Source organism: Ascaphus truei, chromosome 8, assembly GCF_040206685.1.
Source record: "Ascaphus truei isolate aAscTru1 chromosome 8, aAscTru1.hap1, whole genome shotgun sequence".
Lineage (NCBI taxonomy): Eukaryota > Metazoa > Chordata > Amphibia > Anura > Ascaphidae > Ascaphus > Ascaphus truei.
Genome location: NC_134490.1, coordinates 62087750 through 62106514, shown reverse-complemented (window position 1 = coordinate 62106514; position 18765 = coordinate 62087750). Strand labels below are relative to the sequence as shown.

General features: G+C 41.1%; 2 protein-coding genes across 4 annotated transcripts in view; one reads left to right on the top strand and one right to left on the bottom strand.

Moving 5' to 3' along the window:
- The first annotated feature begins 26 nt into the window (after window positions 1-26).
- Window positions 27-14298, top strand: BCCIP (BRCA2 and CDKN1A interacting protein). The gene is made up of 7 exons (XM_075612276.1): window positions 27-246; window positions 1708-1782; window positions 2302-2382; window positions 4134-4220; window positions 5046-5233; window positions 10302-10473; window positions 13731-14298. Exons 1-7 carry the CDS (start codon window positions 100-102, stop codon window positions 13899-13901), a joined length of 921 nt encoding a protein of 306 aa, XP_075468391.1. The 5' UTR covers window positions 27-99; the 3' UTR covers window positions 13902-14298.
- DHX32 (DEAH-box helicase 32 (putative)) overlaps window positions 13731-18765 on the bottom strand; it is a 48969-nt gene continuing 43934 nt past the window's right edge. For all 3 annotated transcript variants that reach the window (XM_075612259.1, XM_075612260.1, XM_075612258.1), the window contains 2 exons: window positions 17018-17199; window positions 13731-14527 (listed from right to left, as the gene is read on the bottom strand). In XM_075612259.1, coding sequence (XP_075468374.1) covers window positions 14353-14527; window positions 17018-17199 — 357 coding nt within the window. In that variant the 3' untranslated portion in view covers window positions 13731-14352. The remainder of the gene's footprint in view (window positions 14528-17017; window positions 17200-18765) is intronic.

Below are 18765 nucleotides of genomic sequence, written 5' to 3'. Positions count from 1 at the left end.
TGGTGCCGTCCGGAGTGCTTCCTGTTTACTTCCGCTCTCACGCACGTTGCGCAGAGAGAGGACACGCAGCAGCGCTGAGCAGAGACACGGTCAGCAAGCATGGCTTCCAACGCTAAGAGGAGGGCACTTGAGAGCGGACAGCGGCCTAGCGACGACGAGGGCTTGGAAGACGATATAGAGGGAGAGTCAGAGGACTCCGATGACATTGAGGACGACGAGGAGTCGGAGGATGAAGAGGTGAACGAGGTGAGGAAGGCCCGTGCATCTGGGGGAGGAGTCACAGTCACTGGGCCACGTGTGGTATACTATGGACCAGGCAGGGGTGTGCAACTCCAGTCCTCAAGGGCCACCAACCGGTATTGGGGATATCCCTGCTTCAGCACAGGTGACTCAATCAGTGACTTGGTCACAATGACCAGTTGTTGGTCCCTGAGGACTAAGGAGTAGCACTTACCGGTCCCCAATACTTAATTTACCCTCCCAGTAGTGCTAACATTTTCAAACTGCAATAATGACTCCCTTGATGGTTTTTATTGTATCCGTCTTGTATGCAGCTTTGTAAAAGGTGGACCAAAAAAGGTGGTTTATAGGGGTTTAAATGTAAATAAACACAGTGCTTTAGCTAGAATATTTAATATATATCGGCGTCACACAATGTCAGTGCTGTAAGGCACACAGGGATGGTAAAATTTTCACTGCTATATGGGCCAGCGTGTACAGCAAGAGCATACTGTACTGTTGATATTTGGATGACTAGTAATTATTTAAGCGTTTATTTTGGGCTTTAGAATCGCTGTTTACCTGATACCTGTTCACTAAAACAATTTTTTACTTAAAAGTGTAAGCATAAAAATAGTTGTTTACTGTATAGTATTTAAATCCCAGTGCCATCAGATTTTGACTATTGTCTGTTTGTTAAATTGTTTGGAAATGGCCATATAACCCTTCCCAGATTGATGGGAAGCAACAATTGCTTCTCTAAGATCATTGCTGATGTCTTTCCTCCTTGGCATTGTTAACACACACCTGCATGCTCCAGAGAGTCCAGACCAACAAGCTGCTAAAACGTCTGCTTTTATAGAGGTGGTCACACTTGCTGCTGATCAATTTATCAAGGGCGTTTGATTAGCAGCACATGTCTGCTACTTAGCATCTTAATTCCTATGGAAGCAGTAAGGGTGTACTTAGTTTTTCACACATGACTTCTCCATTTTGGCTTTTTGTTAAATAAATCATGACACGGTGTAATATGTCATGTGTTGTTCATCTGAGGTTGTATTTACCTAATTTTAAGACCTGCTAAGGAACAGATGATTATTATGTCCTGATATATAGAACCGTAGAATTCAGAGGGTGGACTGTACTTTCTTTTTCACACAACTGTATGTATGTACCCTGTTCACTTATGTAAATATGCATTGTAACCATGTATTATTTGTCATCTTAACTCTATGCCCAGGACAAACTTGAAAACGAGAGGTAACTCTCAATGTATTCATTCCTGATAAAACATTTTATAAATAAAGTGTGTGTGTGTGTGTGTGTGTGTGTGTGTGTGTATATACACATCTATAGCTACACCTATACATTATACATACTCATACACACCAACTAGGTATCACTCTTTAAATAGTTAAACTAAACAAGTTATATTTTATTGTAAAGTTCATTACCATCCAATAAATAGTTGTATCCTTTGTTGCACAGGTGGTGAATGTTGATTTTGAAGCCCATACAATCTCCGACAACGACTGCGACGGAATAAAGAAACTCCTGAAGCAGGTATGGTGCCGCATTTCATTTTAATGAAACATCCCGAGACCTTGCTTATTGTACCTTGTCCCCTTGGCGGCCACAGATTCGCCTGAAAGTACACCCAGGGGAAAGAAAATGTTGACTTTATTTTGATGGCAGATTTTGCATTGCCCATTTAAATACTATGGGGAACAAAATAATTTCTGCACTTTCTAACCGTCATTATAATAACGCTGCCATTGTAAATGCAATTGTAAACATACTATTGGGTGGTAATTAGATTATTGATTTTTAGTTTATAACTTGTATTGCTGCGGCTTTAATGAACTGAACTGTTGATAAAGTGATGGGGTTGCTTAGAGAATTGGATCTTATAAGTTGGGGAGTTCCTTGTGGAAGAGAGCGATCGAAACTGATTTACTGTCTCTATTTGCACAATGAATATTGTCACTTTCGGAAGTTAAACTTATTACTATGCTATTTCAAATAAAAGGGTGTATATACACACTAATTGTTTCATTCTGCCTTTATCCATACCTAATCTAGCTTTTCCTGAAAGCTCATGTGAATATCTCCGAATTAGCAGATCTCTTGATTCAGCAGAATCACATTGGAAGTGTCATGAAGGTAATTTATCCACACACCACATACACACTGCTAAAGAGTTAGCCAGAGTTTGATCCTGATGCAGGCTAGCCCATCAAAGCCCCAATGTTCCAAAATAGAGGCATATATTTAGTACAGCAAAAAGATGGAGGCACACAGTTTGAGTTGCAAAAAGAATTTCTAAAGCTTTACTCCATGCTTGAAGCAGACAGAATGACTTTTTGGGGCCGCCGCCCTTTCCTTAGATAATCTCACCCGTGTGAGGAAGGGGCTGCGTCCCCGAAATGTAATTCTGTCTGCTTCAAGCATGGAGTAAAGCTTTAGCAATTCTTTTTGCAACTCAAACTGCGTGCTTCCATATTTTTGCTGTACTAAATATCTATAGAGAACTAACAGACAATTCATTGGTAATTGCTATCATTGTTGACGTTTCCATCTTTTTACTATAGTTTGATCATTTTGCTGCCTATGCAGCTTTACTGCGGTCCCAGTCAGCACTGTAGCACACCCGGCGGGGGAGCGGCGTGGTCACAGCACTTCACTGTGGTCTGTGGGGAGAGTCAGAGATTGCGACAGAGGGGGGTGGGGGGGGTTTTGCGGGGGGCGTGACCATGATCTCACGCGGCTGGTTCGCCCTCATTGGCTGGACCACCGAGGGGGTGTGGCCACGCCCTCGTCGCAAGTTGTAAACACAATTTGCCTGTCTTGAAAAAAATGTTTGTGGAGCGCAGCTGCCAAATGCGCACGAAGGTACGTACTGGGCCCAACCCTATTGAGGGTCGTTACTTGTTCATGCAGCGCACGGCTCGACACACACTGGGGCTGCAGCCTTAAAGCGTATCAAATTGGACTATAGGCCCCTATGAGTGTGACTTTCCTAGTGCAACACAAATTAATTCTTAAAGCGGCAATCCCACCCAGTAGTCTAGGAATTAAACTTCTCCCCTCCCATGTTACGAAAAACAATGTTTTCTTAATCTCCATCTTCTGAAGTGACCATGGTAACTTTTAGACAGCTCTGGGGAGAGGTCAATTTTAACCTTCCGGACACCTAATAGTTCAATTGCTTATCTCCTGAACAAAACATCCACTGTTACAAATAAAGACCTTGGAAAGAGCAAGAAGAGGTCCCTTAAAAGGTTTAAAAAAAAAAAAAAAAAAAGCAATTGGTGCCGAGTGCTGCTTGAACGGGACTACAGTTAAGCAATGCAATCCGTTATTTTTATTAGAACGCCAGCAATTTCAACTGGATTAGCAGGTTACGGTCAAATGGAATGATGGTTAAGGTTAAAGGAAGTAGAAAACAACATGTTTTATTAATTATACCTGAAAGTTGCAAATACAAGTATTTAAAGTGGCCTGCTTCTTGACTCTGGTTCCCACTGGACACAATAGTGATTTATTCAATGTTTTTGTGAAAGGAACTTTGAAAATTAGGAGGAAGTTTGAGGGGAGGGGCAGGAATGTGTCCAGGAAGGCAAGTTTCTAATAACCAGGCAATGATGTTACTTTGGGTGTGCCAGCTGGGACAGTGTTAATGATGTGGTATTTGTACATTTTTAACCAGTTAACGCTTTCTAATCAGACTGCTAATTTTCATGTTTAATCTGTTAGCCCAATGCCCTTTCATCTTTTTTTTGGCACTTTGCCTTGCGTTGCATTTTTCAATGTAAGTGATAACACGTTACTGATGCATCCTAACAACATTCAGTTTTATTGGGCTATATAGGAGTTGATTATATAAATTCACCTTTTGCTTTATCATTTCACAGCAAGCGGAAAATCTGGATGACAGTGATGATGAGGATGATGACAATGTTTTTGGCTTCATAAGTCTCTTGCATTTAACAGAAAGAAAGGTGAGCTCCTGAAGAAATGTGGGTGTGACTATTTTATTCTTACTAATTTAAACACATTCGCAATAGGGATATAGTGGCACTCCAGTGATTCCAAATATGTACCTTCAGTTAGTCTGGGTGCTCTAGCTCACCTATAGCTTGGTGTTCCCAGTCTGGGCCCTTTTAGAATATCGGCAGTGATTCGGTGGACGCCCACGAGTAAGTCCTTTGCAGAGAAGTATTGGCTCTGTATTTAGATAAAATAGCAAGAGTCCAGAGGTCTTGACTAAACATGTGAAGGTTGAATGTAGACTCAACGTTTCGGTCCTTTTTTGGACCCTTGTCAAGATGATCCTATATGATTAAACCTTCACATGTTTCTCAAAACCCCTGGAGTGCGGACTGTTGCTATTTTATCTGAATGCAATGATCTGTGGATGTCTCGCCACCCGTGGCAGTTTGCAATGTTTATACTGGGAGTTCTCCTTTGAAATCACTTGCTCTGTATTTAATACATATTAGGAGAAGGTACAGTAAAATTTCGGGGTCACAGACCCTTGCTCAGACATTGACTTCTGATGGTCTGTGTGTGTCCAATGATCCAGCATTAAAGGAGATGCGGCTGTAAACAAGACTCTGGCATTTTTAAAGAATCAAAGCTCTGATTTACCAATCTGTGTACCCTTCCCTCTCCAACAAATGGGAAAACCATGAAATAGAACTGATGCTTTAAATATATTATTGAATGCCATTTGAACTCTGTGCTAGAGACATCCAGCTTTAAAACATTTTAGAAGTACACTGTACATATCAAAGCTTGCTGACATTGTTCCATTTGTTTTGCAGGGTACCCCATGTGCTGAACAAATTAAAGAGCTGATTTTGAGCCACTGCGAGGAGAACTGCGAACAGAGCATGGTTGAACAGTTTGATAAAGTCTTAAATGACAGCAGCAAGCCTGTGGGTCTCCTGCTAAGTGAAAGATTCATTAATGTACCTGCTCAGATTGCTCTGCCCATGCACCAACAGCTTCAGTAAGAACATTTCTCATTCTGCCTTTGAACATTTATTTTCTATTTCCTCCAGTTAGCATCAAATATGTTATTTAAAGGTAAATGTGTTGAAGTACTGAAACACGGAGACAGACTATAAATGCGACAATGAACAGCATATAAGTAAAGACAAAACGCAATCCTCTTTTTCTCATACCTTATGATTGCTTTTCTTGGGTTAGGCACACTGACATCAGGTGGTGATGGCTGCATATTCTGTATGTAACATCTTTTTGGGGGGGGCGGGGGGTTGAATTCTTTCAGATAAGTGAAATGTCATATTTAGCCATAAAGTGAAAATCCAGTACTTTGACGACCTAGACCTAATTTTGAATTGCACACCTATTTTATTCTCAGTGTACCAAATACTGTCTCCACCAGTGCACTATGTCCTATCAGAGCAGATGGGCTGCTCACCTGTGGAACCACTCATCATTACCCAGAGAATCTAAAGCAATAAAATAGGTTAAAGAAAAGTAAATACAAACCGAACAAACTTATTTTATTCTGCAATTCTTATTTTATATAAAAATTAAAAACATGTGCCCAATGTACAGACTGCCATTTTTGGATGCTAGGGTCTGCTTAAATTTTAAGTCTTTGCAATACATATACAGAGACTTGTATGTAGCATCATACTCGCTGCTCATCTCCCCAATACTCTGTCCCTGCCCTCACTTGACATAATTTGGTTCCTCCTGAAGATTCTGTTTCTTGCCCATAACTACTTTCTTTGTCGTCTTTTACCTTCCTGTTGCTTTCCCTTGTTCCGCTCTGTTTGACCGTATATCTTTGAAGTCAAAATGCTGTTTTTTGGTGATTTTATTTATTATTATTTTTAATTTTTTTTTAAGAATCTTTTGTGGAATAAGTGACAGCTTAGACATGTTCATTTGTACAACTGTGTAGTGATCACAAGATGATTCATGTTATAAGCAGTCTTTAAAATGATCATAAACGTGACATTGATCCCTGCTTCCCACCTCCTAATGCTTTCTAACTTCTTACAAGCATCCATAGGTAGGGGGAAGGACTCTCTCTTTTGTGTTTCTTAGTGTTTATATATTTTCCATCCTTGAGTAGTGATCCATAGATTTTGTATTTTAACAGTAAGCATGTGTTGTACAGCCTGTAAATATCGTATTCCCAAAATAGTTCGGTGTCGTTATAATACTGGGATCCAGTATCCATAGACTTGCAAGACTATCACTGACCAGAGTAGACTGAGAAGTGTTGGAAGACCATGATTGGACCAAAGTCTCATGATGACCCAAAGCCTGGTTTGGCGACGCTGTGTATGCCGCTACGAAATCAAACTTCGGATCCTATACAGAGCTCTGTTAAGGCAGGACTTATGTCACGCTACCTAAAACCGTAACGGATGGGATTTTCCCAGAGATTAACACACATCCACAAAGCTAATTATAATGCAAAACAAAGGGCCGTTGTATATCTCTTTACATAGTCTTAACGTCATGTTCATGGTTGACAAATCACCAAAAAATCTACTCGCCACACAAAAAAATCTACTCGCCATCTAGTACCAAACGTGTGCTGCTTGGGCCAATATTTACTCGCCCGGGGGTTAAATCCACTCGCCCGGGGCGAGCAAATGTATAGGTTTGTCGAACACTGGTCATTTTAATGTAATACAAAATTGCGTTGGCCTCATACCATCTCCTAAGGGTGGCGTTGCAGAGAGGCTTGGGTTAACGTAATCCTTGTGGGTTTCTGATATCACTTTAACCCTAAGGCCTCGGTCCCGCTGCGCTCGTTGGCGCGGGCGGCAATGTCGCGAGTTCCCCACCAGCAGGGGAATCCTCGCGAGCCGGTCCCGGTCCCCACTGGCTGCACAGCTGACTACACGCTGTGGCGCGTCAGCCGCTGGAGACACCAGAGAATGGTGTTTCCTAGCGTTGACGCGTGACGTGTGTGGCTGTGAGCCAATGGGGAGGGGAGGCTTCGGGAGGAGGAGAGGCTTCGGGGAGCGGGGAGGAGTGTGGAGTGAAAGCAGGTGAGTGCCTGTCTGCGTGCGTGCGTGCCTGTCTGTGTGTGTATGTGTGTGCCCGAGTGCGTGAGTGCCTGTCTGTGTGTGTATGTGTGTGCCCGAGTGCGTGAGTGCCTGCCTCTGTGTCTGTGTGTGTGTGTGTGTGTGTGTGTGTGTGTGTGTGTGTATGTATGAGTGCGTGTGTGCGCGCGTGTGTATGAGTGCCTGTGTGTGTGTGTGTGCGCGCGCGTGTGTGTGTGTGTGTGTGTGCGCGCGTGCGTGCGTGCGTGCGTGCGTGCGTGTGTGTGTGTGTGTTTAAACTTACTTTCCAGCTCCAGCCCGAGTCCCTGTCAAACCGCCCACCACCCGCCCACCTCCCGCTCCCTACAGACCGCATATCGCGGTCTGTGTATCTCAGCGCACCGCCTGTCAGCAGTGCGGGTGCGCTGACTCTGGGAGCGGGGCCTTAGCCTAATTTAGGTTATTATTAATGGAACTCTATGGATCTGGCCCTTAATGCTGCAAATAGCTTACTAATAATAAGCTAAGCAGTGAAGAAAACTGACCTCTTCTGTTATAACTACTGCAGAAAAGTGATCCTTTCAGAAATTACTAGTTGACTATTATGTTTCATAGGCTTAAGAGTGAAGTTGCCAATTGTAATTTAAGGGGGGGGGAGGAGGAATTCCCCACTACCTCTTCTATACAGGCATACCCCGCATTAACGTACTACCTTTTCCCCACTTATCGATGCATGTACTGTACTGCAATCTTCATATACGTGCATAACTGATGTAAATAACACATGTGTAACAGGCTCTATAGTTTCCCCGCTTGCGCACAGCTTCGATACAGGTAGGGAGCCAGTATTGCTGTTCAGGACGTGCTGACAGGCGCATGCGTAAGCTGCCGTTTTTCTATTTAGCGATATGTACTTACTCGCGAGTGTACTTAAAGTGAGTGTCCTTAAACCGGGGTATGCCTGTATATCATTCTTAACTTCATTGCTTTTGATATTTATTGTTGATATAAGACAGCTACAGGACTCTCCCCCTCTCCTTCCCATACCGCTGGATGCATACAACTATTTAAAAAAAAAAAAATTCATATTAGATCAGCACTCTAAGAAAATGATGAACTCACGTTTTGGTCTCACCCAAGTTTCTTCTTTAATAAATCAAAAATCGTCAACAATACGGAAAAAATAAGAACCCACAAGGGAAGGCAAGTCCGTGTGTTCTTATATATTGGTAGAATTGTTGCTGATTTTTGTTTTATTAAAGAAGAAACTTGATGAGACCATAAGGAAAATGGGAGTTCATCATTTTCTTATCTATTTTGAGTGCTGATCCAATATGTGTGGGGGTTTTTTTTTTTCTTTTTCTTCTCAGGACCAACAATAAAAAAAAATTGTATTCTCGTGTACAAAGCTGTGCATCAATAATACTGCTCTTTCCTTCCTCTGATCTCGGTCCCAAATCACTGCCTCAATCCTAACATTTTGTCCCTTTCTCCCAGGTTTTTTTCCTTGGAAGTCGCCTATCTTCTTAAATTCCACCTAAAATGTTGTAGCATAAGGAACACCAGGGATTTATGACTATATTCAACATATGGGTGGCATATCTCTGTCACAATTTTCCATCGTTGCAAAATGTTTTGAACATTGTTTCCATCTTGTTTCATACTTAAAATAAAGTGCACCTTTGTTGAATCCGATAGAAGCGTATACGAGTTCTATGTATGGACAGTTTCGAACTGGTTTCAAACTATTTTTTGTGGAACTGGTAAGCCAAACTGTTGTCCCTTGTAGCTCTCTCTCGCGTGCTCTCTCCTATCTATATCTAAAAAAGACAGGAGTCGTATGGGATACTTTTCACCATGGTTCAGAAACAATGGACTACAACTTTAATATCTTCAGTACATAGTCCAAATAAAGGTGCACTCACTATACCAGGTAACAAATTGCCATGGGTGCACACCAACAATTCGCTTGCTGCGACGCCACTGCTGTAATCCAAGTAGAAAAAGAGGCACTCTTCTGGTCTTCCAAAGATTATAACATTTATTGCACAAGCATCAGACCAGTGGGGGTGCCTCTTTTTCTACTTTGACATATTTTCAGTACAGCCATGCACAGCACTGAAGGCTCGTGGAAAGCAAGCATTTTGGCCTATGTATGTTAAGCTGGGTTGTCCCATAAGGCCGCTTCCAGCACCAGAAAAACACCTTACCTGGAAGATCTCTTTATGGCATTGCACCACTACTTGGTATGAAAGAAGTTAAAATGCAGAGGCTTGCAATTAACAGAAAAGAAATGATTCTAGCCTTTTCTCATTACTCTGGCATACACTATGCCAGGACACATTCTATTAATTTCCACAACATATAAATTGTTAATTGCATGACCATGTAGGGCATACAGATATACAGTAATTAGCGGTTTGCCTTCAAATATTACCAAATTACTGATATCTAGACTGACTCAACAGCAGTAAATCTGGTTATGATCATGGCACAGATGAAGTAAAAAGCCTTCAGGACACAATTCTGGTTGCTGTACAATCTTAGAGCAGCTGCAAGTCGGCTCTTTTTGTACAATCTTCTATCCCGGCCTATAAAATAGGCACCACATTTTAAGAGAAAATGATCAGCCTTGTTCTACCCGAAATGTCCTTGATTAGGATTTTTTTTTAAATTTTTTTTTTAAGGGACACGTAACAAAGGTATGAGACTATTTTGTATTCTGCAATCAATTCCTATAGGGACTCTAACTGTGGAGAACCATTAGTTCTGATGACAATTTTCATAGTGATTTGGCAGAGAATACACTGCAGCCATTGGATGTGATTGATTTTTGTGAGGAGGTGGAGGATGACAGACACGTCCCGGCACATTCTTTCCACAGAAACATTTGGAAGACGTGAATGTGCTCTGTATGCTGTTGACAAAAAAATGAATTTTGTGCCCAAGTAAATACTGTTTTCCTAGAAAGCACCAATCTCAAGATGAACTGTCCTAATACCATTTATATTATATTATAATTTTTTTAAATTTCTTTAACAGGAAAGAATTGATTGAAGCCCAGAAAACCAATAAACCTTGTGGGAAGTGTTATTACTATCTTCTTTTGAGTAAGACCTTGGTGGAAGTGGGAAAGAAAGCCAAGGGAGCATTGGAATCTCAAGCAAATATAGACCTGACGTTTGCAAATGCAGAAGAAGAATTTTTCTATGAGGTAAAACACCCTGGTTTAGAGCAAGGATGGCCAACTCCAGTCCTCAAGGTCCACCAACACAGTGTCATGTTGACTGAAGGATCAGTTGCATGGCACTGCGCAGACTCCTTATCTGCATATATTCATTCTATTGCGTGTGATAATGGAGATCAGGGGGTCTCGACTTCAAATCACATGTCCTCCCCAACACATCAGGTTTTTAGGATATCTCTGAGCCACCTGTGCTGAAGCAGGGATATCCTTAAAACCTGATCGGGGGAGAGGGGGGGCTTGAGGACTGGAGTTGGCTACCCTGGTGTAGACTTGATGCTGTTCACTTGCTGTATGAAAAGTATCCAGCTGCTGTTTCGATGTCCAAGACTTTTTTGTTGTTGAAGGATGTACTTTAGGTGAGAGGTGATCAGGTTTCATGACCTGATAAACTATTCATTCTACACTTAATCATTGATTAGAAATCCGTGTATTGCTCCCTTCTGCGGTTTTGGGACTGGTTGTACAGTGAGCTTGTCTTTATTGGCGAGTAATTCTTCTTTGCTGCCTTCGCTGTGGCAGGGATGAGATATTTTTGCTGAATCCTCCAACTCTGACGGTTCAACGTATGTGGTAAAACAAACACCACATTACGCCATTATTACATTACGACATTATTGCTTTAGCATGATAGTCTCCAGTGCACCAAGGTAATGTAGAAGACATGGCTTTTCTCAAGCGCAATGTCCAGCTTTTCTACATTTTCTTTGAAATGGTTTGGGCGTGTAGAATGCCGCTACTTACACTTGGCTAATCTTCCCCACCTTAACCCTTTATTTATTTGGGTCAAGATTAGAAGGTATTAAATAAAAACGCAGGAGTGATATGCACAAAGGATCCAAAGATGGCGGCTGCCCGCCACTCCCTTCAAAATGGCGATTGCTGCTCTAGCAGGAAAGCGGGAATCCATGCAGAATTGGCTCCATAGACTTTAAAAGAGAACGGTGTCCTGTGGCACTCTCACACAAAATGTCTGTTACTTTTGTTAAAGTATTTTTAATGATGCAGACATAATGCACAAGTTCGTGTTTGCACCTGAAGGGGTGTCCCTGAAACGTTGTGCAATATGTCTGCATCATTTAAAAAAGACTTTACATTTCTGTGTGACTTTTTGTCACAGTTTGAGTGCCGCAGGATACTGTTCTCCACTGAATGAGGTGCACACAATTGTTTCATTTATATTTAATGTTGCTGCAAATGTCCCCGTAAGTAAGTAAGCTTTCCAATGGTGGACTTGTAGGTGCTACACTGGGAGTCTGAAAAAGATGAGTCTTGTTTGTGTTTTTTAATATTAAGCCATTCTACGACGTGTCTGGTAGCTAGCTAGTCTGTTGAGATGTACTGCAATAATGGCCATGTTATAACATGACTCGGCGGTACAGTTTTGAATGTTTCCCCAAAACACCTCCCTTTGCCAAATCAAGCTGTGTAATACTAATGGCATTCCATATTTTTTCTTAATTTGTATATTTAAAAAAAAACATATTTGGAATTATTTATTGGAACATTAAGGTTTTTGTGGAAGTATTCTGTGCAGTAATGTTTTGCAATCTATCATTTGCCACGAGTAAGATCTGGATTTTGTCTGTGACCAATAGAGAAATAGTCCATGCTGTTAAGATTGAGTTTAACATGGCCATAAAATCTGTTTTATAACGGCATATATCTGTTAAAGGATATCTTGTACATTTAATGCATGCTCAATTTCACTTAATTAAAAGTGTGTGTGTATATTTAAATGTATTATGAGTTCCCCAGTTGCGCACATCGATGACTAAATGGCCATAAAATTAAGATCCTTGCATAGAAGAGCTGGGATTTAATAATTGGAGACCATTAACTGTTAGGTCATGTCTTCGTCTGGATCTCCAAGTCATTTCTCAGTTGTCATTCTTTTTAGGTGGGGGGAAGGAAGGGAGGGAGACAACAGCTTTAATTCTTCATTGGAATTGAGTTCAATAGTACCATTATCTGGTGCTTGGTGAAGTTTTTGCTTTTTGATCATGCAAAGGAAATAATCTCTTATTTTTCGCCTTTCTCCGGTTCCAAATTTTCTGTGACTGCCTAGGTCACCGTTCCATAGTTGTTGGGTATATTTTGCTGCAGGGAAAGTAAATAATCTGCGTTGCCTGATGTTCAGAGCTCAGTGAGAAACGTATGTGGTGGTGAATGCAGAGGAGTGTCACATTGTTTCAGTTGTCACTCTAACAATGAGTTCGTACTGTAAAGCTTTTCACTGGCTAATCAAAGTGTGTAAGTCATACAAGTGAAGGGTAAATGATTGCTAACAGCTCTTGGTGAATCATCATCCTCTTGGAATCATAATCACCATGGGTGAACATTATGGAATTAGTGGAGCATTCACCTCATTATTTGATATATAATTACAAAGTCAATATTTCACGGTGTCAAACGTGTGCTCACTATACTCTAGCATAGAGACCAGTGCCTATTTATTGCAGGAGCTAAAGTGGTACTACAGATTTCCTACATGCAAACTGTTCTTTTTATAATGCTAGGAAAAGCAGTACTAAATGTTTAACACATTAAACTATCTTTTTATAATCATACAGGTTTAGATCATATATTTAACTCCTTTTTTTTTTTTACATTTCCATTTAGGATTATGAACAGTGCAGGTTTAGAACATATGTAAAAAAAATCCTGTGAGCAAAGAAAGTGCAGGAACCCTCATAGCGTAGTATTTTGTATGTATTTACAGAATAAAAATGGGTGAGATGCACGTACATATAGGAAATTAAAAATGAGCGTGTAATTATAATCACATACCTACACGCTCTTTTCTATATGTACGTGTATATCACCCATTTTTATTCTGTACAATACATAGAAAATACTATGAGGGTTCCTGCGCTCTTTCTCTGTCTCCTATAGATGGTGGTGCCCTAACATACCCTCTTGTGATCCAGCAGCAGGCCCTCTGATCCCTATAGGGAAGTTTGTATTTCAAACTAGTTTGGTTGGTGTATCACACATTCACACACTTGAATTAATTCTGTTTACGGTAATTATTAAATCCGGTTATTGCTTTAATTATTGTTACGTGTGCGTGTGTATTCATGCAGGTGTGATTAGACCTTAATTGCACATAGTCACTGCACACATTTTGTGCGCTCTGGACATTTTTTTGAACTAAACCTGCAGTGCTGCTTTTCAAATGACTTGATGGCTAAAAAGTGTTTCATTTTTTTTTTCTTAATCTACAGCAAGCTCTTCTGAAGTTTAACTACTCTGTTCAGGATGAGAGTGACACGCAGTTGGCAGGACGGTGGTCTTTCGCTGACATACCCATGAAACCCCTACGAACTGTGATGTTGGTTCCAGCAGACAGAATGAATTTAGTCATGGACAAACTCAAAGAATATCTGTCTGTGTAAATGGTTTCCTATGAAGAATAGCTTTTTATAAAATGATACTATATTCAGTACAGCAATGATGGTAACAACTTGGAGGTTTGCAATACTTTTTATGAATGGCTATGTATAATCTTGGTTATGAATTTCACAGAAGCGCTTGTCTCTGCTGTCTTCTAAAGTGCAACAGCATGAATATTAAAGGAAACATTTCAGTGTTATTCAAAGTAATACTTTAAAATATGTACAAAACCACTGCCAGTGATGAAGTATAAACAGGATTCATTTGTAATTATTTTATGAGACATGTTGAAAAAAGGAGAATTTTTTTTTCTGTATAACATCTACCTTATTATCCATGTGTCATTAAGTACATAATCTTTCAGATTCCCATTCATTAAAATCCTCCTGGTCTCTCAAACATATATTGCATTTATTGTTTCAGTCTTTGCAGAGTATTCTTTATTAGGCAAGGTCACTGTATAATGCATCTTTGTTCTGCTGAGCTGGCAGCATAGTCATCGTATACATCTTCTTCTTGGTGCCTTTGAAAAGTGGGGGATGCGTAGTCTAAAGCCTTCTGCAGGATCTCTTTGCTCTCACTGGGGGGCAGGTTGCTGAAGTAATATTGGGGGGCGAACTGCACAAACCTGATGGCAGAAGATGAAAGGATTTAGTTTAGGAATGTTCTAAAACAGGCATTGATGTGGGTCATGCAAGATGGTAGTGTAGCCTGATTGATGAAACTCTGCTAGCTGCTGGAATAGTAAACCCTCATTCCCGCCTTAAAAAAAAATAGATCTGCAGTGGATTTTTTCCATTAATATGCACAGGCTGCCCTTGAGAGTTAGTGGTTTGGTTCAGCTCCCAGAGCTGCAATTCATACAAGAAATGAATTGCAGAGTGTTACTGGATCTCCGTACACAGAGCTTGGAATAAAATAGTGTGGGAGGTGATGAGCAAACAAAAATGCAGTGTTTTGATAATGCATCCACACCGAAGAGAGATGTCACCCACTGCAGTGGCAGAATAATCTATATTCTGAGGCCTACGAGCGTTTCATTTCCATTTGCCTCTTTGAATTGTAAATTTCAGTTTGAGGAAATGAAAGGTTATTACCCTTTTCAAAATACATGTTATACTATTTGAGCACGCATGTTCGAACTTCCATCTCCCACCATTCTAGTTTGACTGTGGCAACATGGTTATACCTTGACCTAAGCGAAAACAAACCCATTATCTGACACCTGAGCAATATACAGTGCTACATATGTACTTTTACCGGGTACTGTGTTACAAGCACAAGAGCTGGCTAAAGCTCGGATGTGTTCCTATACTATGTTTTAATTTGTTTGACATTTAATTCGATTGTTTTCAGTATCATCAGTTCGTCAAATACTGAACAGCCCTCTTGCCTCCTTTCCACCATTCTTTGCATTCCTCAACTTGTGTCCCAATAAGACAAAGGGCCTTATTCAGTATTGTCTGAAAACTGTCATTAACGATTGGCTGCTCTGGACAGTATTAAATAGGGCCCTAATTAGTCATAAGTATTAAATAATGAGGAATACAAACATGTAGGGACATGAGTTGCAAACGGTTTAAGAATGCTGCATAGTTTGGCCACTGTTGCCACATTATACAGTCTTAACCATTCTCAGCAATGGCAATATGCCATATTATGCTTCTAAGGGGAAGTAAAATGTAAATAAAAACAAAATAAGAATTACAGGCCAAGCAGAGTCTATTTCTCTAGCAAGATAATGGAGATCTAAACCACAAGAAAAAAGCATTTTTGCTACTAAAGGTGCAATCCCTGGTAGTTTCCCAAAAATATTTAGTAAATAATGCAATCTTATTGGCTCCCTCAGTGAATGTAACTGTGCTGAAAGCAAATACAGGGCTGCTTATGCTTCTTTCAAAGTTAAGCACATATTCCCTTTTTTCCTTTCTATCAGTTGTTTCCTCTATCCTTCCTGTGCTCTGTTCTCAGAGAGCCAATATAAGGGACGATTGTTGAAAACGGATATCACACAAAACCGATGAGCTAGAGAAAATAGCCTCTAACCTTTTGAGGGGGCAACTGAGAAATACCCGGAGTCCGATTTTGGTAACAAATGGGGGTCAATCATCTATATTTAAGGCTCGTCCATAGTGATCGCAACGGCGTGCGTGGCGCCAACAAGACAGCTTCTCTGAGGCCATCCACAGTGTGTGCGACGGCGCAGCAGCATTTCCAGAAGACAATATTTGAGTTTTGGCACGACGGCCACGTCATGTGGGCGGTTCAGCCAATGAGGGCTAACTGGCCTTGTGATGTCACGGCCATGCCTCCCTGTCACTCGCATCATAGTAATACCACAGGCCACGGATCGGGTCTGCAGCAGGTGCGCGTGATGTCATGTGCTCTGTCGCGTGCGCTTGCACCTTGACCTAAAGCAGCAGTCCAAGCTGCCAATCTCCCCCCCCCCCCCTATCCTTTAAATATCTGCATCCATACAATCCACACAACAACTAATTGGCTATGTTGCCGATCAATCGGCGAAGATTTGGCTCGGGGTTCCCTTAATAGCAGTCAGTGCAGCAGAAGAGGGCCAAAGATGCAAAGTTCCGTGGGGAAGATTGTGACCAAGCAGTCACTACATACAATTGGTGTACTGATAGAGCAGGGCTCACAAAGGGGTGTGCCAGAGCCTGTTTTGGAAGGGGATGGGACTTAGTAAGTGGTTGCAATAGAAACAAAAAAAATACTTGTTACATTATAATACATTAAAAATGTCATTCAGAGTTTTAAAAAAAATGCTACAAGTATTTTCTTAGTATAGAACCGATTTATTAAAAAAACACATGTAGGATATTGCTTGGTCTGTAGCTTTAATCCCTACATGTTACTCCAATTAGTACACTGTGGCCCTTAGTGGGGGATGCTTTGTGTGTTGCGATGCATTTGAATGGATCAACATCTCAATTGTACAAGGTTGTGTTATGCTTAAGATTGAGACTGCAGAGATCTCCATTAGCCCTAGAAGGGACTGTTCCCTTAATGCATGTGGACATTTTTTAGCACAAATATAGCAAGTTTATGTTTTTTGTCATAGTTGCATCAACATATGATTTGGAACAAGAGGGACAATACTTACAGATCCGGAGAGATCTCAGAGGTAATCCTGATGCAACTTTTGTCAGATACACTGAATTCATGGAAGAGAACCCACTCCGGGATCTTGTGGCTATTACAGTATCCAGAAAATGGGTGTAGTTGAGCCACTTGCTTATGTGTCAGCATGATATAGTTTCCTAATCCATCAACATCACGTGCAATCTAGAAAACAATTACATATTCCAAAGCAAACATTGTTGCCATATATAACTTTTAATACAGGGGTGCTCAACTGCAGTCACCAAGTGCCCCCCTCCCCTGCCAAACAGGTCAGGTTTTCAGGATATCCCAGCTTCAGCACAGGTGGCTCAGTCAAAGACTGAGCCTCTTTATTGAGTCACCTGTGCTGAAGCTGGGATATCCTGAAAATCAGAAATTGAACTGTGGGTTCCTAAAAGAGGCCATCCAAGCGGCAACATTTTATTGACCATAGGATTGAAGCAGGGGCTCTCCGGAGCTGAACCCACTAATTGGGGTGTCAGTAGCTGCTCTGCTTGGCTAGCTGGGGTTAAACTAATGGCCTCTTTTCAAAGCTCCTGCGCACTACGGGCCAATAGGAAGCTGTTATGTCATCCCATTGGCCCACGTGACGCGGGATCTGTAAACTTGCAGGCGATACCGGCACATCCTCCCGCGGTAAGTAGGGGGTCCCCAAAGCTGAAATCAATGGGGTTCAGGTCCGGAACCCCCCGCCCCCCCCTGCTTCAATCCTCTTAAAAAATTGTACAAGAAGAAATTGCCCGCTTGTATTGTATATATTTTTTTTTAAATAAATTGGGAGGTTTATTTATAAACCTACAGTCCCAATTCCTACCTACAGAAATGGGACGTTACTTTAAAAGGGAAGTCCCATACAGCAGGCAGACAAGTCCTTAATATAATCAGCTTCCCTAGCAACATTAAATCGCCCTTCTTTTTTCAAGGTGACTCAATTTTCCTCTGGTCCATTTTATTAGAATCTTATCTGGTCTTCACCAGTATCTTGATAAACTAATTATGCTGCCATTATTGGCCAAATAAAATAAAAAGGTGGTGGATTCATGGAATAGTATCCCAACACAGGTTGGGTCCAAGGTCTTACAGCAGATCGGAAAAATGGGCCGACTAGGTGGGAAAGTAGTTCTTATCTGCTGTTTGCTGTGTTTCTAAAATGTATTTATTTATTTATAAAATATTTTACCAGGAAGTAATACATTGAGAGTTTGTCCGGGGCACAGAGTTAAGACAAATAATACATGGTTACAAATACAGTCACATAAATGAACAGGGTATACATTATATACAAGACATTGCATGCACAGTTAAAGAAAATATATATTATGGGCGTATGTAACAGTTACAGACCAGATTAAAATGTGAGACAGCCTTAGATTTGAAAGAACAAACTGGTGGTGGATGTGAGAGTCTCTGGTAGGTTGTTCCAGTTTTGGGGTGCACGGTAAGAGAAGGAGGAGCGGCCGGATACTTTGTTGAGCCTTGGGACCATGAACAGACTTTTGGAGTCTGGTGATAAGTGCTGCATGTGGTAGGGGTGAGGAGCTTGTTCAGATAGCTGGGTAGCTTGCCCATAAAGAATTTAAAGGCAAGACAGGAAAGGTGAACTTTGCGCCTAGCGCAAAGGGAAGAAGTGTGCATGAAAATGTAAGCTGCATATACAACAGTTTGCAACCCTTATTACAAAAGAGATTAGGTAAAGATCATAACACTACTCCAGTGGGTTTAGTTACT

Excerpts from the sequence above, each read along its gene's own strand:
- BCCIP (XM_075612276.1), top strand. The coding sequence starts at position 100 with ATGGCTTCCAACGCTAAGAGGAGGGCACTTGAGAGCGGACAGCGGCCT. Across the intron at positions 2,383-4,133 it reads ACATTGGAAGTGTCATGAAG|CAAGCGGAAAATCTGGATGA; the intron begins GTAATTTATCCA and ends ATCATTTCACAG. Across the intron at positions 10,474-13,730 it reads AAGAAGAATTTTTCTATGAG|CAAGCTCTTCTGAAGTTTAA; the intron begins GTAAAACACCCT and ends CTTAATCTACAG.